The sequence below is a fragment of the Akebia trifoliata genome, chromosome 9 (assembly GCF_017979445.1).
Source record: "Akebia trifoliata isolate Shusen 1 chromosome 9, ASM1797944v1, whole genome shotgun sequence".
Lineage (NCBI taxonomy): Eukaryota > Viridiplantae > Streptophyta > Magnoliopsida > Ranunculales > Lardizabalaceae > Akebia > Akebia trifoliata.
This window is the reverse complement of record NC_141383.1, coordinates 17,441,873-17,461,605: the sequence shown is the minus strand read 5'-3', so window position 1 is coordinate 17,461,605 and position 19,733 is coordinate 17,441,873. Positions and strand designations below refer to the sequence as shown.

Genomic DNA, 19,733 nt, shown 5'->3' with positions numbered 1-19,733 from the left:
AATTAATATTAATAAATGTTTCTTTCATTTGATTTAAGGGAAAATGAATTAGGAATATTTTCATAGAAAATTAATAAAGTTAAGGGTATTTTGGTAAAATGAATCGTTAGATTTTGACTCCCGCAAGATGAATTTTGAGAAATAAGTTTTCTCGACTTCTTCATAAAGAGTAATTTGTTGCTCTTGTACGAAGTAACTCTTCGAAAGAGTTGTTCATCCAAACGACTTCTAACTCCCTGCAAGAGTCAGAAGTAGCCAAGGAGTCCTATCCAAACACCTACTAAGATTCCAACTCTTAGAAAGGGTCGTTGACCTAACTTGTGGCATCCAAAAACGTTATTTGATCATATCAATCCCACAGGGTTGAAAAGGAAAATTTCTATCAACTTTAAAAAAAAAAAAAAAAACATTGCTTTTCACAGTTGAATATTAATTTTAAATTTAAGAATTCCATGAAATTAGGTAACCACCCATTTTCAAAATCATGGACGAAGCGAAAAAAAACAATAAACTAATATTTTATTTTCTTTCTTTTCTTTTGAATCCCAGTTTTTCCATGAAATTTAGACGGCTGTGGTGTGTTGGATTTGCTAATTTGATTATCCATTTGACCAAACAGACCCTTAGCAAGGCTTAAAATCTTACTTTATTAATAAGAAAAGTGATTCTCAAAATTATACCATTGAGCCAGAGCATCAAACGTACAATTCACGTGGGAAGTTATACTTGAGGACTCCTTGTGTGAAACGAATCCTCATCCAATTAGTGAGTGCCCCACTCCTCGCAAAAGAAAGAATTCCCGTCCTCCATTTGTTGTAATGGAGGGATATGGAAAGAGGACCAAAAAGTGTGGTAGGCGTAGGCATCCTGAGTTTACCAACCTCAGTGATCAGCTCCTAAGACTTTCCACCTTGGGCTAGGGACACCCCAGGAACTCCGTAGACTCATTGCTAATAGAGACTAGGAATTCGTATAGCAAATCACTCATTCAATCTAATATAAGTTGCAGACTTCCTTGTTCGATCAAGTATCTGAGGGCAATAGTCTTAGAAGAGATGGCATGTCCTCCGGCTTGGGTATGGAGTCACAATATAAGCAATGAGTCGTCCCGTTGATCTAGTATAGGTGGTTAGTTTGGTTCTTGACTTGCCTTCTTGTGCTTATTGGTCTGAAGTTCATAAACTGTGATTTAATGAGTCCTTGGTTTATAGGCATTAAAGCAATAGCCACTAGCGAGACCTTTTCTCTCCATCTCAACAGTTCCCTCGAAAATCAAATAGTTTCTTTCTCAAAATATATAGATAAATCGGGAATCACTCAACTTGATAACTTGCAATCATTCACAACTTTGAAGGGAATCACTTACCTTCCTTTGAGGAATCACTCAAAGTTGCACCACCTCAACCACCCACATTGAACTTAAAACAAAACCATTCTCTAAGCTTATTACCCCTCTGAGGAAACATCTGAGGACAGGACTGCACTAACAACAAAGATTAAACTGAGATTATAACAAGTAGGATAATTCCCTTAGTTCCAATATAAACAACTTATCTAATAAATTGTACAAACTTAGGGAAGAGAATGCCCTGTATACTAAATATGCTGCTTATATTTAAGTCTCCACATTCAATATCGCCATGCATCAAGTAGGTCTTAACCTCCAAGTGGCCCAAAAAACCATCCTGACGATACGTCCAGGCATTGGTCAAGATCAATTAACTTCTAGTAGGGATAGAAAATACTTCGAGAATCTTTCCCTATGTCATTACTTGTTACCACCCTTGGAATAGGAATCACGAAGTGTGACAATTCTGTTGAACACGAGTTTATCCAAGGTAGAATCTGAGTCCACCACAAAATAGCCTGGAAGAGTATGGAAGTCAAAAACATAAATATAAAGGCACAAAGTCAAAATTTTAGTTGGAGGAAACATATTGTTTGCAAGTACAGACTGCCAATAGCGAAGGAAGACACAAGTTGAACAAAAGCTATCATGGAATTCGTGATCAAAACTAAAATAGAGATTCAAACTAACAAGATCATCAACACCATCATCCAAGCCTTATCCCAAGAATTTGGGGTCAAACTAACAAGATCAAGATATCAATATCAGGCGATTACTAGAAATCATTTGAGGGTTACAACCTCAAAACAATAATAGTGTTGTTATAAAGAACAGTGGAATAGTAATGCCAACAATACTGACCTAGTAAATTATCCATTTAGAATAATTTGTCTCAAAATAAGTAACATGTGGTGAGTGGGTAGGCGTATATGTGGGAATATTTGTGTGCAAGTGTAACAAATGTTGATTATTGTGAAACTTGGGTGCGGGATGCAACTGCGCCTGTCAATGCTGGCTGTCAAGTTCTCTAATATCATTCAGATATCGACCCCTCCCCCGCCTCAAAGAAAAGATCTTAAAAAATGAGAGTTGCTATTGGCACCCCAAATTTAACTTGTTACACCCCAATTAAAATTAAAAAAATAAGTCAATGGCTGAGAATACGTAAAAGGTGGGGTGCCAATAGAAACTCTCTTTCTCTTCTTGTTTAGATATCTATTTGTTAGATTTAGGATTTTATATAATCCTAATTGTAAACAACGGTTGAAGTTGTTTGAATGGAAAAAATCTTTTAAGTAGGGTATGATAATAAAAGTTGGAATGCCAATAACAGCTCCAAAAAAAATAAGAGGGTTTGGAGTCTACCAAGCCGTTCAAACTGAAACTTGTCTCCAACTGTAGCACTGCAAAGAGATGGCATGGCGAGCGCTTCAGGTATCACCTCTTTGGACCGTGGATTCAGATCAGCAAGCCAGTCATCGAGCTCAGCAGGATTCTAATACAATAAAAAGAAAAACCAATAAGTTTTTGACAACATTCAGCAAAATTGATGAATAAAGAGTGAACCTCAGAGAAAGAAATGGTTACCAACCTCAGAAAGGAACAGTTTGTCAAACAACCTTACTTCCACCTTAATAGGATCAGCCCCTAGAGAAGGCTGTGGGACCCAATGGAGAACACCCTACATCAAATTTTAATGAATCTTTGTAAACTATCACTGTCGTAATTTTGCAATTCTAATGAAGTGCTAACTTAAACAATTTTCATTTCCATTGAAAGAAAACCTTGGGTTTGGCTTTCTTGGAAGGATCATACTCAGCCCGGATCTCAACAACAGTCTCCTTATTGTCGCTATAGATAACTTCAGTGCATTTTATAGGGAAAGCATACCTGCACGCATAAAGGAAACACAGAGTACTCAGCAAGGATATTTTAAGTGGATTAGTGATATGAGAACTTGCATACACACCTGAGCAGCACAGATTTACCGGGGGCAAGCCCATAGTAGTCTTTTGAATCCTTTGTCCGAAAATCAGAGCGTTCGATGTAAATGACATTTGTAAAAGGAACCTATTGTAGGAAGAAAACAAACGACAACAACATGTGACAATTAATCCAGGCATAATTTGATAAAGTTAAAGCAGTATTAAGAGGTACCAAACTCCCCTCTCCACTAGGGCTGCAACTTGGGCGGGCCAAAGCCGAACCCAATGGATTGAAGCCGACCTTAGGTGAGGTTTGGGCACAGTTAGCTAGGGTTCAGGCTCAGGTTTGGGCAAAAAAAGAATTTTAACCAACTCAAATCGGGTTGGGTTCGGTCTTCGGCATCAAGTTGCCCCATTTGCCCGAACCCAAACCTAATATGATTATAATTTAAATACATTTTAAATATCTGTCTCTTTCTCATTCACAATTCACATTTCAAACTTTAGTTAATCATCATCATTTTCTTTACATTTGCTTATAATTTCATGTATGTGAACTTTGAAATGTATTTTTAGGACAAATAATTGCAAATTATAATTTGTTTTACATACCACTTATCTTTATATGTCATTATCATTAATAAATTATCTAGTAGTAATGAGGAATGAACCAACCCGATCAACCTGACCAACCTGGGTTGGGCACCGGCACAGGGTGGTGTTTGTCAAGTGTCGGTTGGGCGCGAGTTGATCCCCAACCCACCCAAGTTGCAGCCCTACTCTCCCCGACTAACGTCAACACATGCTATATATCTATACAAGTGTCATACAGGGATTGCATCTTCCCATTGGATGTAAAAGAATTTGAAAGATTGGGGTTGATTTACTCAACACGAAAACTGGACTTCATGAACTCATTCAAAGTGAAACTGTTCCAAGTACTTCTAACTTCTATGCATATTTTTACTTCAAGCTTGTTTTTCAAGGCACCCAACGGAACAATTCTTTTAGAAATAAAACAGCCATATTTAAAAAACTCACGCAATGCTCTAGCTTCTGTTAAGGGCACCACAATTTACCAAATCCAGATTGAGAAGAGTCTTGGATACTTAATGTGCCAAACTAGTTGAGGTCAAAACAAATAGGTCCTGCCACTTTAGCTGAAAATTATTTACAAACCTTGTAAAAAGCAGATGCATCATCTGTCTGAGCATCAGGCCATTTCTTTGCATCGAGATCCACAATTGACTTAACATCTAAATTTGTAATAATGACCTGAAAACACAATTAGAATCCTTTAAACAACATCGTGGCTTTAATAAATCAAGGATTCAAGCAAGATACATACCTTGAGTGGATGAAGCACAACCATTGTCCGAGGCGCTGTTTTGTTTAGCTCTTCTCTTATGTGATACTCAAGGCGGTCCAAACGTATCATACTATTGTCACTGTACGATAATATTATCATCAGTATCTGTAATAACAAGATATACATATATCATAATTTTGGAAATCCACATTGGCTAATCTATACAGGCGGGAACAAACACAAACACACACAAAGCAAAATGCCAAGACTCTGCACCCCACTCAGATTTCCCTTAGAAAATAAATTTTAGTTTGGACCACTGAAAATCTATTTTCCAAGAAAAGAGCCTCTGCTTTAACATATATAAGCTCAAACCCTACAACCTCGTCTTTGCCTGGGGCACCAAAACAATCTATGCTCGGTGTCCTTTGCACACTTATCCTTTTCTTCTCTTATCTAACATTTTCTTCTTGTAATCCCAAACTTTTACTGCCAATTTTTTTTTTCAGTCATTTGCATTTTAAAGGAGATCACCAAACCAAAAATTGTGTCTTTCTCATTACCAAATTATAACAAGGTTTCTGAATTTCCTCAGCCTTTGTCTTCAAAGGTCCTTAACTGAAAGCAATTAATGTACCAAATTAAAACTACAACCAAAATTGAAAAACACCTAGGTGATGCCAATGGACAAAACTCTCTAGGAACCTAAACTGAAAGCAATTAATGTACAGCTGAAAACCTCCATCAATATTTTATTTGGATCTGCAAACAAGCACAAATCATCACATGGATGCTCACACATTCACAACATTTTTTTATAGGTATAGGGAAAGTGGTTAGCAAACGAAGTTGAGTTCAAGGGGGTTTGAACCTAGGACGTGGGAACAACACTCCACATGTCTTACACATTAATGTGTATAAGATGATTAAAAAATTATGCATTAACCCTATAGACCTTCGTAGTGAATTAGTGAATAATATTGAAGAGCTGCTATTGGCACCCCAACCTTTACTTATTGTGCTTCAATTTCTTAAATTATTTACCACGCCCCAATTAAAGATTAAAACACTCTTCAAACATTACCAAGGTTTGGCTCAAATTATAATCTCAACATCATTCAAATAATTTCAATAGTTGTTTACAATTACAATTAGGTTCATTCGATATCCTAAACCTAAAAAATAGAAATCTAGAAGAAAGAACATTCACTTATTTCCCTTATTTTTAATTGGGGTGTAATAAGTAAAAGTTGGGGTGCCAATAGCAGTTCTCTAATATTGCTTCATATGACCATGCCGATGTTAGCTGAGGCTCTTCCCAATATGTCTTTGTAACAACCATAGTTCAGAGTTTCATTCCATTTCAGAATGTTACAATGGATCATTCCGATTTCGGCCAAGACTGAAAGAAAACATTGACCCTGACTCAGTCAGTGTTTTGGACTGTCTTCGAATGTTTCGATCAAGACCGTTTCAGATTTTCTCCAAACAAATATTGCATCAAAACGAGATTTTAAAGCTTAGTACTAACAGCATCACAGTAGCTCATCACAGCAGAACATGAAAGATATGGAATCTGATTAAGACCATTTCAGCTTTTCTCCTGACAAAATATTGCATCAAAACGAGATTTTAAACCTTAATACTAACAGCATCACAATAGGACATCACTGTAGAACATGAAAGACATGGAATAAAGTTCAACATCTCAGTTATTTTGACATGCCCAAAAAGAAAAGAAACAGACAATCAAACATATTGCACGACAGGATTTCCTAGGAATCAAAAACATCAAGCAAAAGAGAATATGATTCTGCCTGTAAAAAGCATAAATCTGTAAGTTGTCATTACTGAAAATGAATCATGTGAACATGCATAAAATATTTCAACCTTCTAGTGATCCCAATTCCTCGAATAAAAGCGTTTATTGAAGTAGAAGACACTCCTCGACGTCGTAAACCAGCTAGTGTCATCAGACGTGGATCATCCCAACCATCAACCCACTTCTCCGTCACAAGACGGTTCAGCTACACAGCAAAACACAATCAAAAGTGAGGTCATAATCATCATGTGTATGAGAAGAAAAACCTTCAAGCTTCCCACGAATTTACTATTCAGGGACACAAAAATCATGATGTGCATGAGAAGATAGATCTTTGAGATTTCTATAAATTTAACAAATACACAGGCATACCTTACGCTTTGACATCACTGTGTTGGTGACATTCAACCGTGAATATTCCCAGACATAGGGTTGGTAAAGGCCTAATGCATCTAAAAGCCAGTAGTATGAAGCACGACGAGTCTCAAATTCCAGTGTACACAGCTGCACATCAGCCGACCCAAGCATTACTGGCTATGCGCAACAAACTCATGTTTGAACAATTAATAAAGCCGTACAGATCACGTAAGAAATATTGCCACGATGCAACTCTAAATGGAAAGTTAATGACCATACATAAGAAAAAATAACAACATGAATACTATATGATAATAACATCTATTATATAAATCGATATTACCCCAAATATTTGGTATACTGCTATGACAATGATGATGATTATATAAATAAAACAAGGACTATATATGTGATAAAATATAATAGTTAATTTTAATTTTCATCTCTATAAATTCATTCATAGACAGATGAACAATGTATTTTGCATAAAATAAATCATACGCACGTTTCATAATACATGTGGATATGAAATAATATATATGTGCATAGATGGTGTAAATGTTTCCAACATAGGTTAAAATGCAACGAAATTGGAGATAAGCCCCTCTGGCTTGCGCAGTTGTGCTAGCCTGTCTCATACTGATATCACAGGTACATGTTCACAAGTTCTAAAATATCTTCTCGAGGAAAAGTTTCGGTTGGAGAAAAACCAATAAGGTCTTGACTGAGACAATCTGAAACGTTACAAAATATTCAATGTTTTGGGGTCAATGACTCATTAGTCTTGACCAAAAGCAAAATGCTCCACCAAATCATTCCAAACTGTGCATGTGCACGCCACACCCCGTTGATTTATATCAGCAAATAAACTTCAAAACTCATTCAGTATTATATAAGTTAATTTCAAGATATGCATCATTGTAATATTTTAAATCATAACAATAAATCAAAATATTGAATTTGTCACAGATAATTTAGTAAGATTATTTTATCAAGAAAAATATAAAGTTAGCAAGGGAACATACCGAATGTGTAATATTTTCAAGAGAATCAACAATGCAATGAGAAAAATCATAACTTGGATAAATGCACCATTTGTCTCCCGAATGTGGATGAGGAGTAAACTGGATCGAAAAATCAAGTACGTGGAATATGAGTAACTCTGTCAATTTAAGTATAAAAAAAAGTTATGGGTGAACACTTGCCTTTATACGATATGCAATAAGATCATACATATTATAATTATCACTCTGCATGTCTTGCTTCATTCTTAGTGTCGCTTTGCCTTCTTCAATCATTCCTCGCCTCATTTCATCAAAAAGCTTCAATGATTCTGTAATTGGCCTATCCCTCCAAGGGCTGTTCATCTTTTTTTCCCGATACTCCTTTATCTCTTCGGGAATCTAAAGACAATAGAAGCATTATTATAGTAAATTACTTTTGAATATTTTCAATCAGGTACAAGAATGAAGCCTCGTCAATGAAAATAGGCACATAAGTTGACTAAAATGTTAATGAAGACTTGCTTATTTGTTTCTCAAAGCAACCTGGTGATCAACATAAGCATGGCCTCTCCGTATCAACTCCACAGCCAGATCGTAAAGATCTTGAAAATAATCGCTGGTGTAAGTGATCTGCAAAAATCCAAAATTCATCAAATGCTGCTGAAGCATTAAATAAATAGTTAATTATTATTGAAAAGTATAACTATCTACAACTTGAAAATTAAATAAAAGGGATACCTTGAAAGGCTTCCAACCCATCCATCCGATGATTTCTTCAATATGATCAATATACTCTTTCTTTTCAGCTTCAGGATTTGTATCATCATATCTAGCATGCCCAGATACCTTTTCTAAGTTTAGACAGTAAAGCGGTTTGACACCACCAAAAAAGAAGAAAAAGAAAGAACTTTAATGCTAAAGGTGCCACAATTTCAATTACTGTTAAACCTGAAAGTGAGGATATTTACCCAACTGACTAGACAAGAACAATCAATCATCAAGCTTGTTACACATGCTAACTTAGCCAGCTATGGCATAACGCCCTACCTATATTATATTTATTTATTAGAGCTTGCCCATGCCTACTGCATTTGTCATCCTCTTTGGGGCTAAGGGAGTAAAAGAAGAAAGACAATAAAGTTATGGGGTATTATTGGAAATGGGGTAGAAGTCAAATGGCAATAAAGTTGAAGGGGTATTCTTGGAAAGGGGAGGAGAGAAAAGGGAATAAAATTCTAATTGCTCATCGAGATGCGCTCAAAATTGAATCTGAACTGCTCTCTATGGGGGATAAACATTAGGGGAAGACAACCTTTGTATTTAATTAAATATAGATTTGTTGAAAGATAAAAAATAATAATAATTCATAGAGAAAGAAGGTCAAGGTGGCATTGAATACAGTCAAAAAAATATATTAGCTACTCAAATTTCACAAACCGACTTGCATCTAAATAGAAAATCCTCAAAAAGCACACCCATGAACTCCAAAAATACAGGAAGCCAAGAATATTAATAACCCCCTAAAGGGAATGTTCCTACCTTTCGAAAATCTTACCCTTCCTCTCCCTTATATTATATACATAAAGTAACTTCAATATTTATTGTTTTTTTTTTCTTGACTTCAGTATTTACTGCCAGTAAAAATGATGGTTTCAGAATTTAAAGATGAGATAATAGTCAGTCAATATTCAATAATATCCGAGACTACACAAAAATTTTGTGAGTTAATCCATTGAAAATGCCAAGAAAATTAAAAGAGGTTGAAGACTTAAACAAAACTTTATTTTTATTGGTAAGCTGAACTTGGACCCATGACCTCAAACTTTCTTTACAGTATGTCAACCAACTGCGTTATGGGTCAAAGCTCTCCCAAAACATCTTAGCAAAGCAAGTACACTTTGTACCCTTTATTTACTTATAATTATTCAGGGTGTTAGATGAATATATATATATATATTAATCAAAGAAAACAACTGGTTAAGATAACCAGCCGAATACAAGAAAACAAGATTACAAGGCTACTCTGAGAATAAAAAGTCCCATCTAAACACAAATTTATCAAAAAACACCCCTTTAAAATCCGATTCCAGTTTACTCCAAAAAAAACATGAAGGCCAACACCTCCAATATCAAGTCTTGAAACTCCAAATCATGCCCATTGAAAACCCTTCGATTTCTTTCTCACAATGTTACCCAGCATACGGCAAAAGGGATGAAGGATCAAAGGTATCTTTTTCTACCCAAGAACAGGTTAAGATTCCAAGCATGGTAAAGTGAAAGAACCAAATTTGGTAGCACCCACGAACAATTAAAAAGGCACAAGAAATGGAACCAAAGTTTCCCAACGAACGGCAATGGATCAATAAGTGGTTAATTGATTCCTCATTCCCTCTACAAAAGAAACAAAAATTTGGCCCAACAAAACCTTTAGCCATAAGATTATCAAAAGAAAGAATTTTGCCAGAGGCCAACAACCAAATAAAGAAAGTCACTTTCGAGGGAATTTTATGATCCCAAATGGGACACACATGGAAGGAAGATAGACCTTGTCGTGACACTGTTGAGCGGAATGAACTTACTGAGAAAATTTTGTCCTTTGTACGTAACCATACCCTTTTAAAAACCCTCGATAGGTCCACGATAGTCTGATCAAGCTTGAAGGTCAACTCTACGAGCCACCAACTCCCTAAGCTTTGAATTTACACTCATTATTCCTCTCCACAAACTACACCCGTAAGGGGTCTTAGCCTCTTTACTCTCCCACCTGTAGCTTTTCATCATATTTTTCACTAAGAAACTTCCTCTAAAAAAAACTAGACCTCTTCTTCAAATCTCCGCAACCATTTCCTTAAAAAGGCTATTGGAAATAATGTTTCCTATTTATTATTTCTCTCTTTTCTCTTTTATTATTTCTATGTAATGGTGTTTACGTCCATTCACTCTTTTATAAAAATATATATCCGCCAAGCTCTCATTATGAGACTTGACAATTACTTTTCCATAATTCTTCTTGGTATCAGAGCCCTATGGGACCCATCAACTCCTCCTCCTTGGGTTTTCCTCTCCGACTTTTGGGACCTTGAACTCTCTTCTCTTCCCCCTTCTTCTCTCTCTCTCCCATCAACCTTCCAGATCGTGAAGACCTAATAACCTAGCGAGAGCTTAGTTAGGAGGTCTCCCCTTCGGGGGTTGTTTTTTTCTGTTTCGATTCATGATCTCTTAATCGCGTGTTGCGATAAGGATCGTGCAAGTGATCACATGCTGCGATAGAGTTTCTACGCTGTGTTTCTACTACTCAATAGGGTTTTCTGCCTTGTGATAGGCCTGTTTAGAGTTACCCTAACCTGCGATAAGGATCGTTAGGGTTTTCTACCCTTGTTGGATTGCTTGGTGATCTACGACAGCAACAAGGGGTGGAGTTTTGTACCTGCAACAGTACAAGACAGCAGTTTGGTGATCCACGACAGTAACTAGTGTGTTGTTTAGTGTCTGTGACAGCAACTGGGAGGGTTTTCTAGTTCTACGACAGCAATAGGGGCTGTTTTGGTGGTCTACAACAGCAATAAGTGTTGTTTGGTGTCTACAACAGCAACTGGGAAGGTTTTCTGGTTCTACGACAGCAATAGGGGCCTTTTTGGTGGTTTGCGATAGCAATAGGTGCTGCTTTGGTGGTCTGCGACAGCAATAGGTGTTGTTTTGGTGGTTTGCGACAGCAATAGGGTCTGTTTGGTGATCCGTGACGGCAACAGAGGCACAGTTGGTGGTCTGCAGTAGCAATAAGGTCTGTTTGGTGATCTGTGACAGCAACTGGGTGTTGTTTTAGTGGTATGCGACAGCAACAGAGGCTGCTTAGTGATCTACGATAGCAGCTAAGGGGTTGATTTGTGACCCACGACAGCAAAGGTGCTTCTTTTTTTAGAATTTGCAGCAGCACCAAGGGTGTTGTTGTTCTCTTTTGAGCGTGCCCTTTTTCTTTATCTTGAGGTTTCTTCCATCTTGGGTTGAGATTACAAGTAATCTCCCTTCAAACCAAAGTTATGACCATCTTGTTCAAAGTACACAATGGCCTCACATCACAAGACCAAGAATTCTAACACTCTTCTTGGGGCAATTTCCTCAGCCCAACGCATTACCAATGCCATATTAGATGGTCGGAATTTTCAGTTCTAGTTTCGATTTGTTAAACTTTATTTGGGTGGTAGAGGAAAATATGGTTGGCTTTTGGATACCATTTATAAACCACCTCTCACTGATCCCAAAATTGAACAATGGGAGATCGACAACTACACCATTCTTGGATGGCTCTTTAACTCCATGGAGCAACGCATTTATACCATGTTCATGTATCATTACACTGCCCCTCATTGTAGTCAGCCCTCACTTAGACATATGCGTATGCTCAGAATAATTTACAGATCTATGAGCTTTATCGAGATATTGCCTAGACTACCCAAGGGACTCAGAATGTAGTAGATTACTTTGGTATTCTTCAATCTCATTGAGAGAAGCTCTCTCATTATGAGTCTATAGTTGAGCTATCTGTAAAAGCAACCGGCTATGTGATTAAAAGGATTGCTCAACATCAGACATTTCAATTTCTCATGGGTTTGCATCCTGAATTTGAGGCACTTCGATCTCAAATTTTAAACACCACTCCTTTACCATTTTTATTTGAGGCATTTGTGACTGTTGCTAATGATGAGTGTCATCATCGTGTGGTTTCCTCTCAGATTCAGGCCCCTAACATTATCTCTACTCTAGCTACAGATCAGATGGCTTTATAACAACCAATTCGAAATTTTCTGACACTTGTACTCAGGGATCTGGGAGTCGAAGTCTTGGAGGTCGCGAGACCATAGTAAAAGGAGTGGTCTTACTTGTAGTCCCGTTGCTTTCAACTTTATCCCCATCTATTGCGATCTCCTGCCACCCCTTCTTTGGGACAATCAACCCATCGTGCCGCTACTGTGAAGTCATCATCAATTCCTCCTGCTTCCCTTGGCACTATTGATTTACAACAACTTCAAACTCAAATTGTTGGCATTGTACAGGATCAGATCCATACCCACTCACTCATCTTCAACAATAGCCTCAATTATCACACCCCCAGGTACGTCTTCTGCATTTCATGTCACTATGTCTGGCCCTTCTTGGTAATTGATTTTGGTGCCTCTGATCACATGACCGATGAATCTAGCCATTTTACTTCTTTTATTTTTCCTTCTACTCATAAGAAAGTTCGCCTTGCTGATGAGTCTTTTACCCGTCCACAATGAGGAAACCATCCCCTTATCCTCTGACTTTTCTCTTGACTCTGTGCTTCATGTTCCTAACCTATCGCTTAACCTTTTGTCTATGAGTAGTATTATCAAATCTATAAATTGCTCCGTAACTTTTTTTCGTTCTCACCGTATTTTTTAGGACCTAACTTTGAGTAGGATTTTTGGCATGGGGTATGAGAGGAATGGGTTGTACTGATTTCTGTACTTCCACTCTCTGGGAGCCATTTTTTCTCTTCTCAAACTTTAGATTTATGGCAAGCTCACTTAGAACATGTTGATCTTCAACACTTATGTTCTTTATTTCCTGCTTTAAAATTTTCTTGTAATGGACACAAGTTTCAGTGCTCTATGTGTGAGCTTTCTAAACACAAACATACCTCGCATATCATCGCATACATCAGTTTAATACAATATTTGATTTAGTTCATTATGATGTGTGGGGGCCTTCCCCTATTACTGCTTTTAATAGACATAGATATTATATTATATTTATTGATGACTATTCTCGTTGTTCTTGGGTTTATTTGATGCGTTTTCGTTCTGAAATGCTTCATATTTTTGTTAATTTTTTTAAAATGGTTCAGATTCAAAACAACATCACTATTAAATCTCTTAAGTATGATAATAGGGGGGAATATATTTCTGATGAGATTCGATCCCATCTTTATGAGCATGGTATGCTACACCAGTCCACTTGTCCCAACACTCCTAAACAGAACGGAGTTGTCCGTTGCCTTCTTCGAGGAATGCATGCTCACAAACTACAATGGAATATAGAAGTCCTCACTGCGGCTTTTCTTCTTAACCGTGTTCCAAATCACACCTTAGGGGGACAAGTGCCTCTTTATGTTCTTCAACATGATAGCATCATCTTCCCCATTACACCTCGAGTCTTTGGGTGCACTTGCTTTGTTCAGGACAGGACCCTTCATCACACGAAATTAGATGACAAAACCATTCGGTGTGTTTTCTTGGGTTACTCAACTATATCAAAGAGGTATCACTATTATGATCCATTTTCTCATCATATAATTCATTCTTTGGATGTAACATTTTTTTAAGATGTTCCCAACTTTCGTGATACATCTTCTTTGCAGGATCCCTCTCGTATAGTGTTACCATCACCAGTTTTCTCTCCATCTTCGTCGACGCTTAAATTTTACTCTCGTCGCCCTCTCCAATTTTGCCAACCTTCTCCTTGAACTCAAGTATAACCTCTTCCACTCTTACTCTTATTCCTTATATTTCTGACTTTCACTTGCCTATTACACTTCGCAAGGATAAGCAGGGGTGTGTTACTGATCACCCTATTGTCTAGTTTGCTTCCTATCAAAAACCCTCTTCCTTTAATCAAACCCATCTTGTCGTCACTGATTTTATTCGAGGTCCTCGGTCTGTATCAAATGCACTGCAAGACCCTCAATGGACCGGAGCCATGACTACTGATATGGATACTTTACAGAAAAATCACACTTGGGAACTTGTTACCCTTCCCTCTGGAAACAGACTGTTGGATGTAAATGAGTTTTCACTGTTACACAAACTCCAGAAAAAGATTTTGATGCTACATTGCTCATGTAGCCAAACACTCCACTGTTCGCCTCCTTATCTCTTTAATTGCATGTCATTCGTGGTTCCTTCACCAATTTGATGGGAAGAATGCATTTCTGAATGGTGATCTGACTAAGGTTATTTATATGGACCCTCTTCCTGAGTTTCACCTTCAGGGGAAGTATTCGAAGAAGATCTGTCGCCTTCTCAAATCTCTGTATGGCCTAAAGGAATCCGCCTGGTTTCAATGTTTCTCTAAGTTGTTTTATCGATGGAGTTTTCTAAATGCCATTCAGATCATACTTGTTTTGTTCGTCGAGGAGTGGATGATCGTTGCACCATTGTTTTGGTTTATGTGGATGATATTATCGTAATTGGAGATAATGCACTGTGGATTGATAAAGTTAAGATGTTATTGGGTCATGCTTTTGAGGTTAAGGACTTAGGTCCCCTCAAGTACTTCTTGGGGGCAGAAGTAGTCCACTCTCGTCGTGATATTTCGCTATCTCGGCGCAAATACACATTGGATCTTCTTTAGGATACTGGGATGCTAGGTTGTCGTCCTGCCTCATCTTATATGGATCAGAACCATCACTTTCATGCTGAATCTGGTGATTTTTCATCTGATCCTTCTTCGTATTAGATACTCATAGTTTATATGATCTATCTGACTAACACTAGACCGTATTTGACATTTGCGGTTAGTGTAGTCAGTCGGTTCATACATGCTCTACGTACCTCTCATCTTGATGTCGTTTACCGTACTCTTCGCTACTTGAAGTCTCGTCCTAGTCTTGTACTTTTTTACTTGTCTACTGCTCACCCACATTTGTCATCTTTCACTGATGCCGATTATATTGGTTCTCTTATAGATAAAAGATCTACCTCTGATTTTTGTACTTTCCATGGTGGTAACCTAATCTCATGGAAAAGTAAGAAACAGAATGTAGTTTCTCGTTCTTCTACCGAAGCTGAGTATCAGGTTATAGCCCTTGGCACTTGTGAGCTTATTTGGCTTAGATCTTTATTGACGAAGCTGGGATTTCTTGTCTCTGGTTCTTCCACTTTATTTTGTGATAACAAGTCTGTCATCATGTTTGCCTCTGACTCAGTTCTTCATAGAAGGACCAAGTATATAGAGATTGATGTTCACTTTCTCAGGCTGAAAGTTCGATCTGGTGCTCTTCATACAATCTGTGTATCTTCTTCAGATCAACTTGCCAATATGCTTACAAGTCCGTTGGTCCTTCTGTCACTAACTCTCATCTTGTCAAGCTGAGCTTAGTTGATACATTTGCCCCAGCTTGAGGGGAAATATTAGAAACAATGTTTCCTATTTATTATTTATCGCTTTTCTCTTTTATTATTTCTATGTAAGGGTGTTTACATTCATTCACTTTTTTATTAATATATATATACCAAGCTCTCATTATGAGACTTGACAATTACTTATCCATAATTCTTCTAGGGCCACATTAGACAGCTTGAAACCTTTAATACCCAACCTCCCATTTCTTTTTGGGGAGCCAATCACCTTCCACTTAACCAAGTGGAATTTTCTTTTCCTGTCCTTATCATTCCACCAAAAATCCCTAATCAACTTTTCCAATATTAATTGATGCAGGACGTTGAGGGGAGGTAAAAAAATAAGGGTTTTAAGAAATTTGATTTAGGATTGCGTAAACCCAAAAAGTAAAATGAAAACAATGATGGTAGGTATGACCACAATCCCAATGAAAATGGTTAAAGGTTTGTAAGGTAAAGAAATGATTAAAGGTTAAAGATTTAGAAAAGAGATTAATAAAATAAGGGTAAAAGAAAATGGGAAAAGGATTAAGGGTTGAGGTTTGAAGATTTCAAGAATAAAGAATCAAAAATTCAAGGAAAAAAAAACAAAAGAATAGAAAAGAAAAATAAAGATTAGAAGAAAAGAATGTTACATTGGACTCACTTCAAAATAGCCTCACACCACACCCATCGTTGAGAAGATCAAGCTCAAGCTCTATTTTTATTCATCATATTCATTAAAAAAAAAAAAAAACCTAATACAATTTATATAAAGAAGATAAATCAAGAATCCTAGTCAAACTAAAAAACCAAATAAATAACCCTATTTTCGTAACTTTCTCTCTCATAATTTTCAAACCCGAATAAACTTTAATAAAAAACAAGCTACAGTTACTAAACTACCCCTAAATATTATACTAAGACTATAGGCTAATAAAACATAAAAATAAACCCAAAAAACATAAAATTAAAACCTTAAAACAAAAAACTAAATAAATAAGTAATCTAAAATAATCCCGAACGATAAAATGATAAATCTAGACCCAAATAAATGAAAACCTAAATAATTATAAATTTTCCATCTACCCTTGACCGTTGGCTTGATTTGTGTTCTCCATTATTAACTCAACTCTCTTGGGAATTGGGAATAAGGGTAGCAGATAAACCAATAAATTTGAAAGGTGTTCTTAACCAGCGTGACTTTTCAAAATATACTGCGCTTTCCACAAGCCCAACCTCTTCACCACCTTTTCGACAATAGGCTCCCAAATTTCTCTAGACCTAATCCCTGCCCCCAAAGGTAGTCCTAGATATGAAAAGAATCTCTACGACAACCAAACATTGTGGCCCACTTTCAAAGCTCTAGAACTTAACCTACACCGAAAAACTTCTTTTTTCCCAAATTAATCTGAAGCGCAAATATCGCCTAACAAAGAAGGCTTCTCAAGAATCTTACCTGATCAAGAGATGCATCTAGGAAAATCAGAGTGTCATCCGCAAACTATAAATGTGATAAATATTATCCCACATCCTCAACTTGAAATCCTACCAACTCACCAATATTCACCGCTCTCTTTACCAACCTCCCTAGCGATTCTGCTACTAACACGAAGAGAAAGGGGGATAGAAGGTATCCTTGTCCCAATCCCCATGAACTCTTGAAATGACCCGTCTTGCTCCCATTGATAAGAATCGAGAAAGAAGCAGAGATTACACACTTCCTTCCCACTCAATCTACCTAACCCCAAAACCCATATGACCCATCATGTACCTCAAAAAACCCCAATTGGCATGGTCATAAGCTCTATGAATATCAATTTTGCACACCAGACCCAACTTGTCCTTGAATCTATACATTCATTTGCGATAAGAATGCCATTAAGGATTTGTCTAACTTTGAAAGCACCTTGCTCAGAGCCGATGATACCATGTAAGACTTCGTTCAATCTTGCTACTAAAATCTTGGAAATGATTTTATAAGTGGAAATCACCAAGCTTATCGGCCTAAAGTTTGCCACATCTACAGCTCATTGATGCTTCGGAATCAATGCCACAAAGGAATTGTTTAACCCAAAGTCTAGGAAATTTATCTCTTGAAAATCTACTACTACTTTCATCAAATCCTCACAAACTATGCTCCAGCAACTCCTAAAAGAAACCATTGTGACTCCATCGGGCCCTGGTGCTTTTTCCCCAATCATTTCTAACACTGCTCTCAAAACCTCATCCACCTCAATGGGCCTCTCAAGCCACTCCCTTTGATTTAAGGAAATAGCATCAAACTCCAAGAGATCCAATCAAGGGCGATGCACATGTCTTTCCTAGTACAAGTCGTTGTAGAAATCCACTACCTTTTCCCTAATCAATTCCTCCCCCCCCCCCCCTCCCCGATGGAATCTCCATTGATTTCCAATCTTCTGATAAAATTAGTCATGTCTATCATATTAGACACCTTATGGAAGAACTTTAAGTTATTATTACCTTCTTTTAACCATTTGATCTTTGATTTTTTCGCTTCCAACCCACTTCTTCCATCAACACGACCTTCTGAACTACGCTCTCTGATTTGTTCTTCTCACCTTTTCTTCCAAGTTAAGGCTTTGGACTTCTTCGTTCTTATCGAGAATGTCTATCTCCTCTAAGATGGCTTTTTTCTTCTCTTCCACTCTCCCAAATCCTCCACATTCCACACTTTGATCTTTTTTTTAGGATTTTGAATTTATTTCTAAAAATGAGTCCTAAATTACCCACAAACACAAAATCTTTCCACCAATCATCCACCTTCTGACAGAAATCTTCCTAAAACAGCCACATATTCTAAAATCTAAAAGGCCTTGGTCTACTCCTCCTCAAGCCTATTCCTAGCAAAATTTCTATGTGGATTGAGATTGGGCTGGGTGTCGCGAACTAAGATAAGTACCCAAAATAATCCACCTAATCACACGACACAAGGAATCTATTGAATCTCAACATTTTAGGGACATCTTGGTTATTTGACCAAGTGAAGGACCACCCTTCTAGAGCAAGTCTTCCAAAGAGAACCGATTCACCAAAGCCCTGAAATCCCTCATACTCTTCAATTCCAAAGAACCTCCCAATTTTTTGTGACCAAATCTGACCACGTTGAAATCCCCACCAATACACCACGGCCTATCCCAATAACCATTCACATTACACAACTCTTCCCAAAATTATTGACGCTCGGGGTCGTACACTCCCGTGAACACCCAATCCAAATTATTATCAATACTACTACACAAAATTGATACCGAGAAAGTCCCCTATCAAAGTATCTGCCATCCTCACATTGCTTTCCGACTAGAGCTACAACCTGAGCGCGTTGGGTAGGTAAACCCAAGCTCAACCCAAGTAGCAAAACCCTCAACCCGAGCTCAAGTCAACCCGACCATCGGGCCTAAGCTCACTAACCAGAGCTTGATCTTCTAAAATTAGGTTGAGCTCGAGTTTGCCTGAGTTAGGGAATTTAGAGTGGTTTTGTCAGGTTAGGCTCTTTGAATAACCCCAATTTCATTTGATTAATAAATAAAATAGCATACAAACTTCAATTAATCCATCACTGAGGAAATATTTAAACAAAACATACTAAACCAAAGCTCACATTAATAATATCCAACTGTCCACAAGCCATAATAATAAGATGGAATAAAAATAAAAATAAAAAATCTATAACTAATATAAAAATATTTATAAATTCATATATAACATCGGGTTCGAGTTGCTCGAACCCTCAACTTGAATTGAGGTCAGGTTGAGATATTCTAACCCAAGCTCAACTCATCGTTTACACAACTTGGTCCAGGCTCGTTCATCAATCAGGTTAAGTTCGA

The 19,733-nt window shown here is 37.3% G+C and overlaps 1 protein-coding gene across 2 annotated transcripts in view; it reads right to left on the bottom strand.

Moving 5' to 3' along the window:
• Positions 1-1,419: 1,419 nt before the first annotated feature.
• Positions 1,420-19,733, bottom strand: part of LOC147394453 (glutamine--tRNA ligase-like) — a 34,953-nt gene continuing 16,639 nt past the window's right edge. For both annotated transcript variants that reach the window (XM_086453197.1, XM_086453196.1), the window contains exons 12-24: positions 8,504-8,594; positions 8,309-8,395; positions 7,967-8,164; positions 7,787-7,885; positions 6,777-6,908; positions 6,473-6,609; positions 4,622-4,721; positions 4,453-4,548; positions 3,318-3,418; positions 3,133-3,238; positions 2,940-3,029; positions 2,714-2,843; positions 1,420-1,866 (exon numbers count right to left, since the gene is read on the bottom strand). In XM_086453197.1, the coding sequence (XP_086309323.1) occupies positions 1,769-1,866; positions 2,714-2,843; positions 2,940-3,029; positions 3,133-3,238; positions 3,318-3,418; positions 4,453-4,548; positions 4,622-4,721; positions 6,473-6,609; positions 6,777-6,908; positions 7,787-7,885; positions 7,967-8,164; positions 8,309-8,395; positions 8,504-8,594 (1,465 nt within the window). In that variant the 3' untranslated portion in view covers positions 1,420-1,768. The remainder of the gene's footprint in view (positions 1,867-2,713; positions 2,844-2,939; positions 3,030-3,132; positions 3,239-3,317; positions 3,419-4,452; positions 4,549-4,621; positions 4,722-6,472; positions 6,610-6,776; positions 6,909-7,786; positions 7,886-7,966; positions 8,165-8,308; positions 8,396-8,503; positions 8,595-19,733) is intronic.